This window comes from Rutidosis leptorrhynchoides, chromosome 2, assembly GCF_046630445.1.
Source record: "Rutidosis leptorrhynchoides isolate AG116_Rl617_1_P2 chromosome 2, CSIRO_AGI_Rlap_v1, whole genome shotgun sequence".
Taxonomy (NCBI): Eukaryota; Viridiplantae; Streptophyta; class Magnoliopsida; order Asterales; family Asteraceae; genus Rutidosis; species Rutidosis leptorrhynchoides.
In genome coordinates, this window is record NC_092334.1 from 534,840,170 (window position 1) to 534,860,578 (window position 20,409).

The window sequence follows — 20,409 nt, forward strand, 5'->3', positions numbered from 1 at the left end:
ACACGCTGTCTTATCAACGGCCATAATGGTTATGTTCCACAAGACCAAGGATGGGAAGTAATCCTTGTAAAACCAGAATGCATGACTTGTTTCTGGACGTATGAATTACGTGTCTTTATTGCCTTTGCTGAACGACTTGTGTACTAGCTAGAATTATCTTCACAACCATCTTGTATCAAATTTATTGTGTGCTATATTTCATGCTATATGTAAAATAAGCGGTATTGTAAGTTTGTAAAATATTGTGTAAAAGTTTGAACGCGAAATATTATTATAATCAGTTTTTCATATAGAATTGTAGTAGTTGAATTGTATATTAGCTACTAAGTATGAACTTAACGGGTAGGTACTACCCGAATTTAAACTTATAAAACGCTAATATGAAGAAAAAGCTTTTATAAATGAGTTCATATTATGCTACGAAATACTATTAACTACTCTTAATATTCTGTATGATTAACTTGTTCCATTTGACTATTTTGAAGGAAATGGCACCGACTACTCGACACACCGTGAATATGAATGAAGAGGAATTCCGTACTTTTCTAGCTTCAAACATAGCCGCAGTACAGGCTGTGCTACATACCAACAATAACCTTGGATCTAGCAGTACAGGAAATCGTGTAGGATGCACCTACAAAGAATTCACTGCCTGCAAACCTTTGGAATTTGATGGTACCGAAAGACCGATCGGATTGAAACGGTGGACCGAGAAGGTCGAATCGGTGTTTGCCATAAGTAAGTGTACTGAAGAGGACAAAGTAAAGTACGCTACGCATACCTTCACAGGTTCTGCGTTAACATGGTGGAATACCTATCTAGAGCAAGTGGGACAAGACGATGCGTACGCACTACCGTGGTCAGTATTCAAGCACTTGATGAACGAGAAGTACCGTCCCAGAACCGAGGTCAATAAGCTCAAGACAGAACTTAGAGGGTTACGAACCCAAGGATTTGATATTACCACGTACGAAAGACGATTCACAGAATTGTGCCTATTGTGTCCGGGAGCATTCGAAGATGAGGAAGAGAAGATCGACGCGTTTGTGAAAGGATTACCGGAAAGAATCTAAGAAGATATAAGTTCACACGAGCCCGCCTCCATACAACAGGCATGTAGAATGGCTCACAAACTAGTGAACCAGATTGAAGAAAGAATTAAAGAACAGACTGCTGAAGAGGCCAATGTGAAGCAAGTCAAAAGAAAGTGGGAGGAAAATGGTGATAAGAATCACCAATACAACAACAACAGCAATTACAACAATAATCGCAACAATTATCCCAACAATCGCAACATCAATCGCAACTACAACAAACGGCCCAACAACAACAACAACAACAACAACAATAGCAACTATAACAATCATCCCAACAACAATAATAACCGCAACAAAAACAACAATCAGAAGCACCTATGCCAAAGGTGTGAAAAGTATCACTCGGGGTTCTGCACCAAATTTTGTAACAAGTGTAAAAGAAATGGTCATAGCGTGGCGAAGTGTGAGGTCTACGGACCAGGGGTTAATAGAACGAAAGGAACAAATGGTGTCGGAACGAGTAATGGCAGAGGAAGTAGTGTCGGAGAAAGTTATGCCAATGTAGTTTGTTATAAATGTGGAAAACCGGGGCACATTATTAGAAATTGCCCGAACCAGGAGAACACGAATGGACAAGGCCGCGGAAGAGTTTTCAATATTAATGCGGCAGAGGCACAGGAAGACCCGGAGCTTGTTACGGGTACGTTTCTTATTGACAATAAATCTGCTTAAGTTTTATTTGATTCGGGTGTGGATAGAAGCTATATGAGTAGAGATTTTTGTGCTAAATTAAGTTGTCCATTGACGCCTTTGGATAATAAATTTTTACTCGAATTAGCAAATGGTAAATTAATTTCAGCAGATAATATATGTCGGAATCGAGAAATTAAACTGGTTAGCGAAACATTTAAGATTGACTTGATACCAGTAGAGTTAGGGAGTTTTGATGTGATAATCGGTATGGACTGGTTGAAAGAAGTGAAAGCAGAGATCGTTTGTTACAAAAATGCAATTCGCATTATACGAGAAAAAGGAAAACCCTTAATGGTGTACGAAGAAAAGGGCAACACGAAGCTACATCTTATTAGTAATTTGAAGGCAGAAAAACTAATAAGAAAAGGTTGCTATGCTGTTCTAGCACACGTCGAAAAAGTACAAACTGAAGAAAAGAGCATCAATGATGTTCCCATTGCAAAAGAATTTCCCGATGTATTTCCGAAAGAATTACCGGGATTACCCCCACATCGATCCGTTGAATTTCAAATAGATCTTGTACCATGAGCTGCACCAATAGCTCGTGCTCCTTACAGACTCGCACCCAACGAGATGAAAGAACTGCAAAGCCAATTACAAGAACTTTTAGAGCATGGTTTCATTCGACCAAGCACATCACCGTGGGGAGCTCCTGTTTTATTTGTCAAGAAGAAAGATGGTACATTCAGGTTGTGTATCGACTACCGAGAGTTGAACAAACTTACCATCAAGAACCGCTACCCACTACCGAGAATCGACGACTTATTTGATCAACTACAAGGCTCGTCTGTTTATTCAAAGATTAACTTACATTCCGGGTATCATCAAATGCGGGTGAAAGAAGATGATATTCCAAAGACTGCTTCCAGAACACGTTACGGTCATTACGAGTTTATGGTCATGCCGTTTGGTTTAACTAATGCACCAGCTGTATTCATGGACCTTATGAACCGAGTGTGTGGACCATACCTTGACAAGTTTGTCATTGTTTTCATTGATGACATACTTATTTACTCAAAGAATGACCAAGAACACGGTGAACATTTGAGAAAGGTGTTAGAAGTATTGAGGAAGGAAGAATTGTACGGTAAGTTTTCAAAGTGTGCATTTTGGTTAGAAGAAGTTCAATTCCTCGGTCACATAGTGAACAAAGAAGGTATTAAGGTGGATCCGGCAAAGATAGAAACTGTTGAAAAGTGGGAAACCCCGAAAACTCCGAAACACATACGCCAGTTTTTAGGACTAGCTGGTTACTACAGAAGGTTCATCCAAGACTTTTCCAGAATAGCAAAACCCTTGACTGCATTAACGCATAAAGGGAAGAAATTTGAATGGAATGATGAACAAGAGAAAGCGTTTCAGTTATTGAAGAAAAAGCTAACTACGGCACCTATATTGTCATTGCCTGAAGGGAATGATGATTTTGTGATTTATTGTGATGCATCAAAGCAAGGTATCGGTTGTGTATTAATGCAACGAACGAAGGTGATTGCTTATGCGTCTAGACAATTGAAGATTCATGAACAAAATTATACGACGCATGATTTGGAATTAGGCGCGGTTGTTTTTGCATTAAAGACTTGGAGGCACTACTTATATGGGGTCAAAAGTATTATATATACCGACCACAAAAGTCTTCAACACATATTTAATCAGAAACAACTGAATATGAGGCAGCGTAGGTGGATTGAATTATTGAATGATTACGACTTGAGATTCGTTACCACCCGGGGAAGGCAAATGTGGTAGCCGATGCCTTGAGCAGGAAGGACAGAGAACCCATTCGAGTAAAATCTATGAATATAATGATTCATAATAACATTACTACTCAAATAAAAGAGGCACAACAAGGAGTTTTAAAAGAGGGAAATTTAAAGGATGAAATACCCAAAGGATCGGAGAAGCATCTTAATATTCGGGAAGACGGAACCCGGTATAGGGCTGAAAGGATTTGGGTACCAAAATTTGGAGATATGAGAGAAATGGTACTTAGAGAAGCTCATAAAACCAGATACTCAATACATCCTGGAACGGGGAAGATGTACAAGGATCTCAAGAAACATTTTTGGTGGCCGGGTATGAAAGCCGATGTTGCTAAATACGTAGGAGAATGTTTGACATGTTCTAAGGTCAAAGCTGAGCATCAGAAACCATCAGGTCTACTTCAACAACTCGAAATCCCGGAATGGAAATGGGAAAACATTACCATGGATTTCATCACTAAATTGCCAAGGACTGCAAGTGGTTTTGATACTATTTGGGTAATAGTTGATCGTCTCACCAAATCAGCACACTTCCTACCAATAAGAGAAGATGACAAGATGGAGAAGTTAGCATGACTGTATTTGAAGGAAGTCGTCTCCAGACATGGAATACCAATCTCTATTATCTCTGATAGGGATGGCAGATTTATTTCAAGATTCTGGCAGACATTACAGCAAGCATTAGGAACTCGTCTAGACATGAGTACTGCCTATCATCCACAAACTGATGGGCAGAGCGAAAGGACAATACAAACGCTTGAAGACATGCTGCGAGCATGTGTTATTGATTTCGGAAACAGTTAGGATCGACATCTACCGTTAGCAGAATTTTCCTACAACAACAGCTACCATTCAAGCATTGAGATGGCGCCGTTTGAAGCACTTTATGGTAGAAAGTGCAGGTCTCCGATTTGTTGAAGTGAAGTGGGGGATAGACATATTACGGGTCCGGAGATTATACAAGAAACTACCGAGAAGATCATCCAAATTCAACAACGGTTGAAAACCGCCCAAAGTCGACAAAAGAGCTACGCTGACATTAAAAGAAAAGATATAGAATTTGAAATTAGAGAGATGGTCATGCTTAAAGTTGCACCTTGGAAAGGCGTTGTTCGATTTGGTAAACGAGGGAAATTAAATCCAAGGTATATTGGACCATTCAAGATTATTGATCGTGTCGGACCAGTAGCTTACCGACTTGAGTTACCTCAACAACTCGCGGCTGTACATAACACTTTTCACGTCTCGAATTTGAAGAAATGTTTTGCTAAAGAAGATCTCACTATTCCGTTAGATGAAATCCAAATCAACGAAAAACTTCAATTCATCGAAGAACCCGTCGAAATAATGGATCGTGAGGTTAAAAGACTTAAGCAAAACAAGATACCAATTGTTAAGGTTCGATGGAATGCTCGTAGAGGACCCGAGTTAACCTGGGAGTGTGAAGATCAGATGAAGAAGAAATACCCGCATCTATTTCCAGAAGATTCGTCAACACCTTCAACAGCTTAAAATTTCGGGACGAAATTTATTTAACGGGTAGGTACTGTAGTGACCCGAACTTTTCCATGTTTATATATATTAATTGAGATTGATATTTACATGATTAAATGTTTCCAACATGTTAAGCAATCAAACTTGTTAAGACTTGATTAATTGAAATATGTTTCATATAGACAATTGACCACCCAAGTTGACAGGCGATTCACGAACGTTAAAACTTGTAAAAACGACATGACGATATATATATATGGATATACATATGGTTAACATGAGATTATGATAAGTAAGTATCTCCATAAGTATATTAACAATGAGTTATATACATATAAACAAGACTACTAACTTAAGGATTTCGAAACGAGACATATATGTAACGATTATCGTTGTAACGACATTTAAATGTATATATATCATATTAAGATATATTAATATATCATAATATCATGATAATATAATAATTTAACATCTCATTAGATATAATAAACAATGGGTTAACAACATTAATTGAGATCGTTAACTTAAAGGTTTCAAAACAACACTTACATGTAACGACTAACGATGACTTAACGACTCAGTTAAAATGTATATACATGTAGTGTATTTAGATGTATTAAAATACTTTTGGAAGACTTCAAAACATATATCAAAACACTCATACTTAATGAAAATGGTTACAGTTACTTTCCCATTCTTTTCTTTCATCAAGAATTCTAGTCGTATTCTTACCCGTATTATACACAGCTTCAAAACGTACTTACTATGGGTATATACCAATAGGAACTAGCATGGGATTCCACTCTTGATTATGTCATGTATGACTAATCAATTTTAACTTCTACCATGAGCTAGTCAACTAACTAGAACTCCTTTTAACCCCACTCACCACTCACCAATTACCACTCATCATTCACTCCATTTCACTTCCAATTCTCTTTCTAATTCTCTCTCAACACACACACACTATTATGAATGTATTTTTCCAGTAGTTAATCATCATATTCATCAAAAATCACTTCAAGAATCAAGCTATAATCATCATAGGAAGAACACTTCAAGAACACTTCAAAAATCCCTTCAAGTTTACTAATTTACTTCCAAGCTTTCTAATCCATTCCAAGTAATCATCTAAGATCAAGAAACCTTTGTTATATACAGTAGGTTATCTTTCTTATTCAAGGTAATATTCATATTCAAACTTTGATTCAATTTCTATAACTATAAACTATCTTAATTCGAGTAAAAATCTTACTTGAACTTGTTTTTGTGTCATTATCCTACTTCAAGAACTTTCAAGCCATCCAAGATCCTTTGAAGCTAGATCATTTTTTGTCACTTCCAGTAGGTTTACCTACTAAACTTGAGGTATTAATGAGGTTCATAACATCATTCGATTCATATATATAAAACTATCTTATTCGAAGGTTTAAACTCGTAATCACTAGAACATAGTTTAGTTAATTCTAAACTTGTTCGCAAACAAAAGTTAATCCTTCTAACTTGACTTTTAAAAATTAACTAAACATATGTTCTATATCTATATGATATGCTAACTTAATGATTTAAAACCTGGAAACACGAAAAACACCGTAAAACCGGATTTACGCCGTCGTAGTAACACCGCGGGCTGTTTTGGGTTAGTTAATTAAAAACTATGATAAACTTTGATTTAAAAGTTGTTATTCTGAGAAAATAATTTTTATTATGAACATGAAACTATATCCAAAAATTATGGTTAAACTCAAAGTGGAAGTACGTTTTCTAAAACGGTCATCTAGACGTCGTTCTTTCGACTAAAATGACTACCTTTACAAAAACGACTTGTAACTTATTTTTCTGACTATAAACCTATACTTTTTCTGTTTAGATTCATAAAATAGATTTCAATATGAAACCATAGCAATTTGATTCACTCAAAACGGATTTAAAATGAAGAAGTTATGGGTAAAACAAGATTGGATAATTTTTCTCATTTTAGCTACGTGAAAATTGGTAACAAATCTATTCCAACCATAACTTAATCAACTGGTATTGTATATTATGTAATCTTGAGATACCATAGACACGTATACAATGTTTTGACCTATCATGTCGACACATCTATATATATTTCGGAACAACCATAGACACTCTATATGTGAATGTTGGAGTTAGCTATACAGGGTTGAGGTTGATTCCAAAATATGTATAGTTTGAGTTGTGATCAATACTGAGATACGTATACACTGGGTCGTGGATTGATTCAAGATAATATTTATCGATTTATTTCTGTATATCTAACTGTGGACAACTAGTTGTAGGTTACTAACGAGGACAGCTGACTTAATAAACTTAAAACATCAAAATATATTAAAAGTGTTGTAAATATATTTTGAACATACTTTGATATATATGTATATATTGTTATAGGTTCATGAATCAACCAGTGGCCAAGTCTTACTTCCCGACGAAGTAAAAATCTGTGAAAGTGAGTTATAGTCCCACTTTTAAAATCTAATATTTTTGGGATGAGAATACATGCAGGTTTTATAAATGATTTACAAAATAGACACAAGTACGTGAAACTACATTCTATGGTTGAATTATCGAAATCGAATATGCCCCTTTTTATTAAGTCTGGTAATCTAAGAATTAGGGAACAGACACCCTAATTGACGCGAATCCTAAAGATAGATCTATTGGGCCTAACAAACCCCATCCAAAGTACCGGATGCTTTAGTACTTCGAAATTTATATCATATCCGAAGGGTGTCCCGGAATGATGGGGATATTCTTATATATGTATCTTGTTAATGTCGGTTACTAGGTGTTCACCATATGAATGATTTTTATCTCTATGTATGGGATGTGTATTGAAATATGAAATCTTATGGTCTATTGTTACGATTTGATATATATAGGTTAAACCTATAACTCACCAACATTTTTATTGACGTTTAAAGCATGTTTATTCTCAGGTGAATATTAAGAGCTTCCGCTGTTGCATACTAAAAAAAGGACAAGATTTGGAGTCCATGTTTGTATGATATTGTGTAAAAACTGCATTCAAGAAACTAATTTCGATGTAACATATTTGTATTGTAAACCATTATGTAATGGTCGTGTGTAAACAGGATATTTTAGATTATCATTATTTGATAATCTACGTAAAGCTTTTTAAACCTTATTTTATGAAATAAAGGTTATGGTTTGTTTTAAAAATGAATGCAGTCTTTGAAAAACGTCTCATATAGAGGTCAAAACCTCGCAACGAAATCAATTAATATGGAACGTTTTTTAATCAATAAGAACGGGACATTTCATTTTGTGCTTTCTCAAGTGTGGTTTAAACATTTGATGATATCATCGTGGTTTCCCCTTGTTTTGTCACTATTAAAGGAGATTCGACACATTTGAGTATTACTAGTGCTGCAAAAGTCGGACGACTAGTCGTTTTTATGACTAGTCTGCCCCGTTTCTCACAAAAGCATCTAATTAACCAGTCAACGCTAAAAATTAAGCTCAAAGGCGGTCAAAGTTGGTCATAGTCGGTCCAGGTCGGTCAAAGTCAAGGTTGCTTAAAGTATGTCAAAGTTTTAATATTTTCTATGTTTAGATTTTGTGTCCTATATTTGTGTTTATATTCGCTATATTTATGCGTGATATATATGTTTAATGCATAGTATGTTTATTATTAAATGTCAACGTTGGTCAACATTCCGACTAGCCCTTACTCTTTAGACTAGTCGTTCCAAGGTCCCAACTCGTCTCCGTCTTTTTACTTTCTCAACCTTTAGTATTATATAACATGATACTTAGTATGTAAGTAGTTACTGTCCAGAAGTATTAGACTGAACATTTCCCTCAAGACATTTTTTTTTTTTTTTTTTGAAAGGCAAGTTATCGGCATCACTGAGAAGGTGTTTCCCTCAAGACATTGATACAATATATTTTAAGATCTCATATTCATAGTTTACTTATGTTCTCAATTAAGGGGCCATCGTAATTTATTACTTCCCAGATACCTTGGTGACCGTCTGCTACCATTTTACTACCGTGTAACAAAAGTAAATTTTTTTGTTTTTTAATTCAAAGATTAAATAGTTTTTTTTTTTTTTTTGAATATATATTATATACCTATATCTAAAAGACATAGTTGAAATGAATAGTGACCAGAGATAATTCCGACTTTACACCTTTTTTTTGGATTATTATTATTATTTAACCCCAGACTTTTTCCGAAAATTCAAATCACCCCCCCCCCCCCCCAAAAAAGGGGGTAAATTGTCAAATAACAATTTTCATAAAAAATCTTAAACAAACTCCCCCCAAATCTTCAACGGGTCATATCTTCTCGCTCGCAACGAGTTAAATTTTTCCAACACTATCGTTAAACTCGAAAAAAAATTAGGAACACAATGGCAAAACGGACGCTTTTTAAAAAAAGTTAAATATTTGGGGTACTTTTCATACACGTTGAGTTTGCGTTAAATTTTTAAAAGTCCACAACTCCATAGCGAAACGCGGAGATGCACATATATTGTTAATTTAACATAACATTTAAATCTTTCACGAGCTATACCTTTTAGTTCGACTCGAGTTGCGCTTCAACGACATCATCGATAGCCACAGAATAATTTTACAAACTAAACGCAATAAAATACATTGAAAACCGAACCCCCACCGCGAAGCGAGGGCTCGAAAACTAGTTATGTTCGATTACGTGCTGTGAGTGAATTTTATGTTTGTTGGTTGAATGTGGGTTAATACACTAAACGATAAACTTAAGTATGATTAACCAAAGTGTAATTAATCAAAGAATATGTTTTGATGATGACACACATACATACACATAAGTGATGACTGACATCTTAACATAAAACACGCAAGGTCACTAATCCATACTTTATCTTGCAAACGATCAAGTCAAACATAGGTTAAAGAATGAAATTAAAAGTGAAAACTTAATACAAACGAACAATAATCTTCACTAATCAATAAGAAACACGGTTACACAACAAAGAATCAATCCAGAAATCACGATCTACCAAAATTACCACAATCAACTCTATACTCACATCAAATGAATATACGGGAAACAATAACAACCACTCAATCAATAACACAAGATGTGTATTGATCTCACAAACATGAAACAGAAATCTGGAGAATATGAAGATTGGTCAGAGATTGATTAATCAAAGCTGCAGTCGAAAGAATTAGAATGTTAACCCTAGATGGAAGATAGGGTCTTCCTTTTATAGGCCCGACTTGAAACCAGGAAGCACTAGATGGGCTTGAACACAATGTGGAATCAACTTCAATAAATTGGGCTTGACAAAAGAAATGCACTTTAGCCCAAACTGGAATAAAATGGTCTTCAAGGCTTCTTTTATTATAAGCAATAATAATTTAATCTTCAACAATAAAATAAAGCTTTCTTGAATGAAATCCTGCAACACTTCATGAACCTGCTACACAGCATCAAGAGCACCAACATTCCAAAACCTGTTACAAATCTAGAAAACACCACAAATAAGAAGAAATAAAAAATATTATTCAAAATAAGTTTGATTGAAAATATTATTTTGAACATTCCCCCTCAAACTTATTTTGAAATAAGTCAATCAATCCCAACTGAGAAACCAATTGTTCATGTTGACCTACACTTAACCCTTTGGTTAAGATATCTGCAAGTTGGTCACTAGAACCAATTTTTAAAGCTTTGATGATACCTGTAGCAACCTTATCCCTTATATAATGAACATCAATTTCAAAATGCTTTGTTCTTTCATGAAAAACAAGATTTGCTACAAGTTGTAAAGCTGAACTATTATCACAAAAAAGATTAATTGGTAGTTCAACATTAATATTCAGTTCAGAAAGCAAGTTTTTAATCCAAATAATTTCACAGGCTATAGAACCCATAGCCCTATATTCAGCTTCTGCTGAAGATCTGGAAATTGTAGCCTGTTTTTTACTTTTCCAAGAAACCAAAGAATCACAAAAATAAACCAAGTATCCTGTAACAGATTTTCTGTCAATTTTGCATTTAGCATAGTCAGAGTCACTATAAGCATGCAACTTAAATGTATTACTTTTAACAATCTGAACTCCTTTTCCAGGAGCTCCTTTTAAATATCTCAAAACTCTAAAAGCCAAATTAAAATGAGACTGCAATGGAGCATGCATATATTGACTCAAAACTTGCACAGAATAAGCAATATCAGGCCTAGTAAGAGTTAAATAAATTAATCTTCCTACTAGTTTTTGATACTCAGTAATATTTTTGAGTAAACCATCTTTACTGCTTGGATTACATTTAACACAAACATTGGATTCAATAGGAGTACCTAAAGGTTTACACCCAAGCATTCCATAATCATTTAATAGCTCAAGACAATACTTTCTTTGATTCATACAAATACCAAAGTCATTAGGTAAAATTTCAATTCCCAGAAAGTATTTTAAAACACCAAGATCTTTTATCATAAATTTAGTTTTAAGAAAAGCTTTAAACTTGTCAATTTCTTTAACATTGTTACAAGTTATAACAATATCATCAACATAAACAAGCAAAGCAATAAACACATCATCATTTGACTTAACATATAAAGAATGATCACTAACACTTTGTTTAAAGCCATGCTCAACCAAAGCAGAATTTAATTTAAAATTCCACTGCCTTGGGGCTTGCTTTAATCCATATAAAGATTTGGTTAATTTACAAACTTTAGTATCATTACAAGAAAAATAACCTTCAGGTAATTTCATGTACACCTCTTCATGTAAGTCCCCATAAAGAAAAGCATTATTAATATCCAATTGATAAAGAGTCCAATTATTTTGAACAGCTAATGTAATAATGCATCTAACAGTTACATGTTTCACAACAGGAGAAAAGGTTTCATCATAATTAATTCCCTCCTTTTGACTATATCCCTTTGCAACAAGTCTAGCTTTATACCTTTCAATCTCTCCATTTGATTTATATTTAATCCTATAAACCCATTTGTTACCAATAGGTTTTCTACCATGAGGAAGATCAGTGATAATCCATGTATTATTCCTATTAAGAGCTTCCATTTCTTGATTCATGGCTTCTACCCAGTTACTATCCTTAGAAGCTTCAAAATATGTTTTAGGTTCATAAGATTTGTTTAAATTAGAGGTAAAACATCTATTTTCAGAGTTAAGAAAAGAATAATTAACAACTCTTTCAATTCCATACTTAACTTTTCCCTCAACTAAAAAATCATCAAATTTCTTTGGAAAAACAGATTCTCTGGCAGACCTCCTTACAGGTGAGTATTTGAAAAATTATTGCCCTCATGAGATGATATGTTATCCATGGGAGTTGCAGAAGTACTTTGACCATCACTAGGACAACTTTCATTACTAGGAGATGAATCATCTCTTGTAATGTCATCATCTCTAGTGGAGCCTGTAGTACCACTACCATCACCATCATATTCAGCTCTCCCTTCATCATTGGGACTTGAGGTGCTTTGGTTTGTTGAAAAATTTTTATCAAACAAATGCAAATTATTTTTATCAGAAGTATCAACATTAAAATTCAGATCAACAGAATCAGATTTCAATGGAAAAATGTTTTCATAAAATTTTACATCTCTAGAAAACAGAATACTTTTATTTTCCAAATTAAACAATTTATAACCCTTTTGAACATTACCAAAACCAATTAAAACACACTTGTAAGACCTACTAGAAAATTTATTTTCAGGATTTAAAACAGTCGCATAACATAAACATCCAAAACACCTCAAATGAGAGAGACTAGGTTCTTTTTTAAACACACATTCATAAGGGGTCTTTCCAGAGAGCACACTTGAAGGAGTCCTGTTAATCAAATAGCAAGCAGTTAAAATACAATCACTCCACATATTTAAAGGTAACCCCCCTTGAAACATTAGAGCTCTTGCTACATTAAGCAAGCGTCTATGTTTTCTTTCTACAATACCATTTTGTTGAGGAGTATATGCACAAGAAGTTTGATGCACAATACCTTTTGCTTTTAAAAAATTATTCATTCTGTTATTCACAAATTCAGTTCCATTATCACTTCTTAAAACTTTGACATTTTTATTAAACTGATTTTTAATTAAATTAATTACAGCTAAAACATTATCAAAAGTTTCTTCTTTAGTTTTCAACAGAAAAATCCATACAGCCCTTGAAAAATCATCAACAACAGTCAAAAAATATTTATATCCTTCTTTACTTTGAATTTTAAAAGGACCCCAAAGATCTAAATGCAACAAATCACCTAACTCTTGTGACTTATGATCACTAAGAGGAAAGGGTTCCCTGGTTTGTTTTGCCTTATGGCAAATATCACAGGGACAGTTTTCTTTAAAATCTTTTAAATTCAGTTTTTGTTTTAAAACCTTCAAGACTTGATCAGATGGATGACCAAGTCTTGCATGCCAAAGTTGAGCAGAAACATAATGAACACAAACATTGCAAAACATACCCAAATTATTCAAATTTTTCTCATCAAACATGTAAAGACCTCCAGACTGACTACCAGTCTGTAGTGACCCGAACTTTTCCATGTTTATATATATTAATTGAGATTGATATTTACATGATTAAATGTTTCCAACATGTTAAGCAATCAAACTTGTTAAGACTTGATTAATTGAAATATGTTTCATATAGACAATTGACCACCCAAGTTGATCGGTGATTCACGAACGTTAAAACTTGTAAAAACTATATGATGACATATATATGGATATATATATATAGTTAACATGATACTATGATAAGAAAACATATCATAAAGTATATTAATAATGAACTACATATGTAAAAACAAGACTACTAACTTAATGATTTTTAAACGAGACATATATGTAACGATTATCGTTGTAAAGACATTTAATGTATATATATCATATTAAGAGATATTCATACATGATAATATCATGATAATATAATAATTTAAAATCTCATTTGATATTATAAACATTGGGTTAACAACATTTAACAAGATCGTTAACCTAAAGGTTTCAAAACAACACTTACATGTAACGACTAACGATGACTTAACGACTCAGTTAAAATGTATATACATGTAGTGTTTTAATATGTATTTATACACTTTTGAAAGACTTCAATACACTTATCAAAATACTTCTACTTAACAAAAATGCTTACAATTACATCCTCGTTCAGTTTCATCAACAATTCTACTCGTATGCACCCGTATTCGTACTCGTACAATACACAGCTTTTAGATGTATGTACTATTGGTATATACACTCCAATGATCAGCTCTTAGCAGCCCATGTGAGTCACCTAACACATGTGGGAACCATCATTTGGCAACTAGCATGAAATATCTCATAAAATTACAAAAATATGAGTAATCATTCATGACTTATTTACATGAAAACAAAATTACATATCCTTTATATCTAATCCATACACCAACGACCAAAAACACCTACAAACACTTTCATTCTTCAATTTTCTTCATCTAATTGATCTCTCTCAAGTTCTATCTTCAAGTTCTAAGTGTTCTTCATAAATTCCAAAAGTTCTAGTTTCATAAAATCAAGAATACTTTCAAGTTTGCTAGCTCACTTCCAATCTTGTAAGGTGATCATCCAACCTCAAGAAATCTTTGTTTCTTACAGTAGGTTATCATTCTAATACAAGGTAATAATCATATTCAAACTTTGGTTCAATTTCTATAACTATAACAATCTTATTTCAAGTGATGATCTTACTTGAACTTGTTTTCGTGTCATGATTCTGCTTCAAGAACTTCGAGCCATCCAAGGATCCATTGAAGCTAGATCCATTTTTCTCTTTTCCAGTAGGTTTATCCAAGGAAATTAAGGTAGTAATGATGTTCATAACATCATTCGATTCATACATATAAAGCTATCTTATTCGAAGGTTTTAACTTGTAATCACTAGAACATAGTTTAGTTAATTCTAAACTTGTTCGCAAACAAAAGTTAATCCTTCTAACTTGACTTTTAAAATAAACTAAACACATGTTCTATATCTATATGATATGCTAACTTAATGATTTAAAACCTGGAAACACGAAAAACACCGTAAAACCGGATTTACGCCGTCGTAGTAACACCGCGGGCTGTTTTGGGTTAGTTAATTAAAAACTATGATAAACTTTGATTTAAAAGTTGTTATTCTGAGAAAATGATTTTTATTATGAACATGAAACTATATCCAAAAATTATGGTTAAACTCAAAGTGGAAGTATGTTTTCTAAAATGGTCATCTAGACGTCGTTCTTTCGACTGAAATGACTACCTTTACAAAAATGACTTGTAACTTATTTTTCCGACTAGAAACCTATACTTTTTTTGTTTAGATTCATAAAATAGAGTTCAATATGAAACCATAGCAATTTGATTCACTCAAAACGGATTTAAAATGAAGAAGTTATGGGTAAAACAAGAATGGATAATTTTTCTCATTTTAGCTACGTGAAAATTGGTAACAAATCTATTCCAACCATAACTTAATCAACTTGTATTATATATTATGTAATCTTGAGATACCATAGACACGTATACAATGTTTCGACCTATCATGTCGACACATCTATATATATTTCGGAACAACCATAGACACTCTATATGTGAATGTTGGAGTTAGCTATACAGGGTTGAGGTTGATTCCAAAATATATATAGTTTGAGTTGTGATCAATACTGAGATACGTATACACTGGGTCGTGGATTGATTCAAGATAATATTTATCGATTTATTTCTGTACATCTAACTGTGGACAACTAGTTGTAGGTTACTAACGAGGACAGCTGACTTAATAAACTTAAAACATCAAAATATATTAAAAGTGTTGTAAATATATTTTGAACATACTTTGATATATATGTATATATTGTTATAGGTTCGTGAATCAACCAGTGGCCAAGTCTTACTTCCCGACGAAGTAAAAATCTGTGAAAGTGAGTTATAGTCCCACTTTTAAAATCTAATATTTTTGGGATGAGAATACATGCAGGTTTTATAAATGATTTACAAAATAGACACAAGTACGTGAAACTACATTCTATGGTTGAATTATCGAAATCGAATATGCCCCTTTTTATTAAGTCTGGTAATCTAAGAATTAGGGAACAGACACCCTAATTGACGCGAATCCTAAAGATAGATCTATTGGGCCTAACAAACCCCATCCAAAGTACCGGATGCTTTAGTACTTCGAAATTTATATCATATCCGAAGGGTGTCCCGGAATGATGGGGATATTCTTATATATGCATCTTGTTATTGTCGGTTACCAGGTGTTCACCATATGAATGATTTTTATCTCTATGTATGGGATGTGTATTGAAATATGAAATCTTGTGGTCTATTGTTACGATTTGATATATATAGGTTAAACCTATAACTCACCAACATTTTTGTTGACGTTTAAAGCATGTTTATTCTCAGGTGAATATTAAGAGCTTCCGCTGTTGCATACTAAAATAAGGACAAGATTTGGAGTCCATGTTTGTATGATATTGTGTAAAAACTGCATTCAAGAAACTGATTTCGATGTAACATATTTGTATTGTAAACCATTATGTAATGGTCGTGTGTAAACAGGATATTTTAGATTATCATTATTTGATAATCTACGTAAAGCTTTTTAAACCTTTATTTATGAAATAAAGGTTATGGTTTGTTTTAAAAATGAATGCAGTCTTTGAAAAACGTCTCATATAGAGGTCAAAACCTCGCAACGAAATCAATTAATATGGAACGTTTTTTAATCAATAAGAACGGGACATTTCAGTTGGTATCCGAGCGTTGGTCTTAGAGAACCAGAATTTTGCATTAGTGTGTCTTATCGAGTTTGTTAGGATGCATTAGTGAGTCTGGACTTCGACCGTGTTTTCTTTAAAAATGATTGCTTAACATTTTTGTTGGAAACTATATATTTTTAACATATGAATATTATGTGATATATTAATCTCTTAACGTGTTTGATATTATGTGATAGATGTCTACCTCTAGAACAAGTCCCATTGACTCACCTAATAATAATGAAGAGTCAAATGTAAATTGGAATGATTTGTGGACTGATTCACAAGTTCCCGAAGAGGAACCGGAAGAAGAGTCGGAACCGGAAGAAGAATCGGAACCGGAAGAAGAATCGGAACCGGATGAAGAAATAGAACCGGTGGGGGAAATAATAAAACGGTTAAGTAAAAGAAAATCCTCAACCAACCGACCAAAGTTAATTATGGTCAATGGTGTTTCTGCCAAGGAAGCAAAATATTGGGAGGATTACCAATTCTCCGATGAATCGGATTCCGACGAGAATTCCGATGATGTTATAGAAATTACCCCAACTGAATTTAAAAAGGCAAAAGAAAATAATAAGGGAAAGGGCATAAAAATAGAGAAATCTAATTCCAACCCCGATGAACTTTATATGTATCGTCAACCCCCGAAGTCCTTAAGTTGTAACAATGACCCGGGAACCTCTAAACCACCAGGTTTTTCTAAACCAATGTGGACAACGACGGCTCGTATTAGGGGAACATCATATATCCCTAGAAACTTGGCAAAACGAACCAAAACCGAAGAAGAAGAAACGAGCGAGTCGGAATAAGATAGTTGTATTCGTGTGGTGTAATATATGTAATATAGTGTTCTTATGCTTTATGATATATGTAAAAATTGCTTGTATTAATAAGTATTTTTTTTATGAAACTAACTCTTGTCTATTTTACAGTTTAAAAACACAAAATGGATAGACAACCCAATATTTTAAGAGACCTACCCGGAGACATGATTGATGAAATCTTGTCTAGAGTCGGCCAGAATTCTTCGGCACAACTATTTAAGGCGAGATCAGTTTGTAAGACATTCGAAGAACGTTCCAAGAATGTCTTGGTTTATAAGAGACTTTCGTTTGAAAGATGGGGGATATCACATTGGGAAACCCATAAGTTACGATGTGTTTACTTTGACGCATATATTGCGGGGAACCCAAATGCTATTTTACGCAACGGGTTAAGAAATTATTTTGACTCAATATATCCGAATATTGGACTTCGTGATTTAGAAAAAGCGGCTAACATGCAACATAAAGAAGCATGTTATGCTTACGGATTAGTAATGTTCGCTTCTCACCAAAGTGAGAACAAGAACATCGGGCTACAACTATTAAACAAAACGTTTCCACAAGTGACGGAGTCGGTAATTGGGGTAAGAAATGAGGTTTTTAGATTATTACGGGACTGTTGGACATTACGTAACCCTCGTCCCTTTGATGACGTTACAACACGCTGTCTTATCAACGGCCATAACGGTTATGTTGCACAAGACCAAGGATGGGAAGTAGTCCTAGTAAAACCAGAATGCATGACTTGTTTCTGGACGTATGAATTACGTGTCTTTATTGCCTTTGCCGAACGACTTGTGTACTAGCTAGAATTGTCTTCACAACTATCTTGTATCAAAGTTATTGTGTGCTATATTTCATGCTTTATGTAAAATAAGCGGTATTGTAAGTTTGTAAAATATTGTATAAAAGTTTGAACGCGAAATATTATTACAATCAGTTTTTCATATAGAATTGTAGTAGTTGAATTGTATATTAGCTACTAAGTATGAACTTAACGGGTAGGTACTACCCGAATTTAAACTTATAAAACGCTAATATGAAGAAAAAGCTTTTATAAATGAGTTCATATTATGCTATGAAATACTATTAACTACTCTTAATATTCTGTATGATTAACTTGTTCCATTTAACTATTTTGAAGGAAATGGCACCGACTACTCGACACACCGTGAATATGAATGAAGAGGAATTCCGTACTTTTCTAGCTTCAAACATAGCCGCAGTACAGGCTGCGCTACATACCAACAATAACCTTGGATCTAGCAGTACAGGAAATCGTGTAGGATGCACCTACAAAGAATTCACTGCCTGCAAACCTTTGGAATTTGATGGAACCGAAGGACCAATCGGATTGAAACGGTGGACCGAGAAGGTCGAATCGGTGTTTGCCATAAGTAAGTGTACTGAAGAGGACAAAGTGAAGTACGCTACGCATACCTTCACAGGTTCTGCGTTAACATGGTGGAATACCTATCTAGAGCAAGTGGGACAAGACAATGCGTACGCACTACCGTGGTCAGCATTCAAGCACTTGATGAACGAGAAGTACCGTCCCAGAACCGAGGTCAATAAGCTCAAGACAGAACTTAGAGGGTTACGAACCCAAGGATTTGATATTACCACGTATGAAAGACGATTCACAGAATTGTGCCTATTGTGTCCGGGAGCATTCGAAGATGAGGAAGAGAAGATCGACGCGTTTGTGAAAGGATTACCGGAAAGAATCCAAGAAGATATAAGTTCACACGAGCCCGCCTCTATACAACAGGCATGTAGAATGGCTCACAAACTAGTGAACCAGATTGAAGAAAGAATTAAAGAACAGACTGCTGAAGAGGCCAATGTGAAGCAAGTCAAAAGAAAGTGGGAGGAAAATGGTGATAAGAATCACCAATACAACAACAACAGCAATCGCAACAATTATCCCAACAATCGCAACATCAATCGCAACTACAACAAACGGCCCAATAACAACAACAACAACAACTACAACAATCATCCCAACAACAATAATAACCGCAACAACAACAACAATCAGAAGCAGCTATGCCAAAGGTGTGAAAAGTATCACTCGGGGTTCTGCACCAAATTTTGCAACAAGTGTAAAAGAAATGGTCATAGCGCGGCGAAGTGTGAGGTCTACGGACCAGGGGCTAATAGAACGAAAGGAACAAATGGTGTCGGAACGAGTAATGGCGGAGCAAGTAGTGTCGGAGCAAGTTATGCCAATGTAGTTTGTTATAAATGTGGAAAACCAGGCCACATTATTAGAAATTGCCCGAACCAGGAGAACACGAATGGACAAGGCCGTGGAAGAGTTTTCAATATTAATGCGATAGAGGCACAGGAAGACCCGGAGCTTGTTACGGGTACGTTTCTTATTGACAATAAATCTGCTTACGTTTTATTTGATTCGGGTGCGGATAGAAGCTATATGAGTAGAGATTTTTGTGCTAAATTAAGTTGTCCATTGACGCCTTTGGATAGTAAATTTTTACTCGAATTAGCAAATGGTAAATTAATTTCAGCAGATAATATATGTCGGAATCGAGAAATTAAACTGGTTAGCGAAACATTTAAGATTGATTTGATACCAGTAGAGTTAGGGAGTTTTGATGTGATAATCGGTATGGACTGGTTGAAAGAAGTGAAAGCGGAGATCGTTTGTTACAAAAATGCAATTCGCATTATACGAGAAAAAGGAAAACCCTTAATGGTGTACGGAGAAA

At 34.4% G+C, this 20,409-nt stretch overlaps 1 protein-coding gene across 1 annotated transcript in view; it reads left to right on the forward strand.

Moving 5' to 3' along the window:
* Positions 1–20,409, forward strand: part of LOC139889619 (sec-independent protein translocase protein TATB, chloroplastic-like) — a 52,153-nt gene that overhangs the window by 13,333 nt on the left and 18,411 nt on the right. The window contains exon 5 of the mRNA XM_071872562.1: positions 2,423–2,431. Coding sequence (XP_071728663.1) covers positions 2,423–2,431 — 9 coding nt within the window. The remainder of the gene's footprint in view (positions 1–2,422; positions 2,432–20,409) is intronic.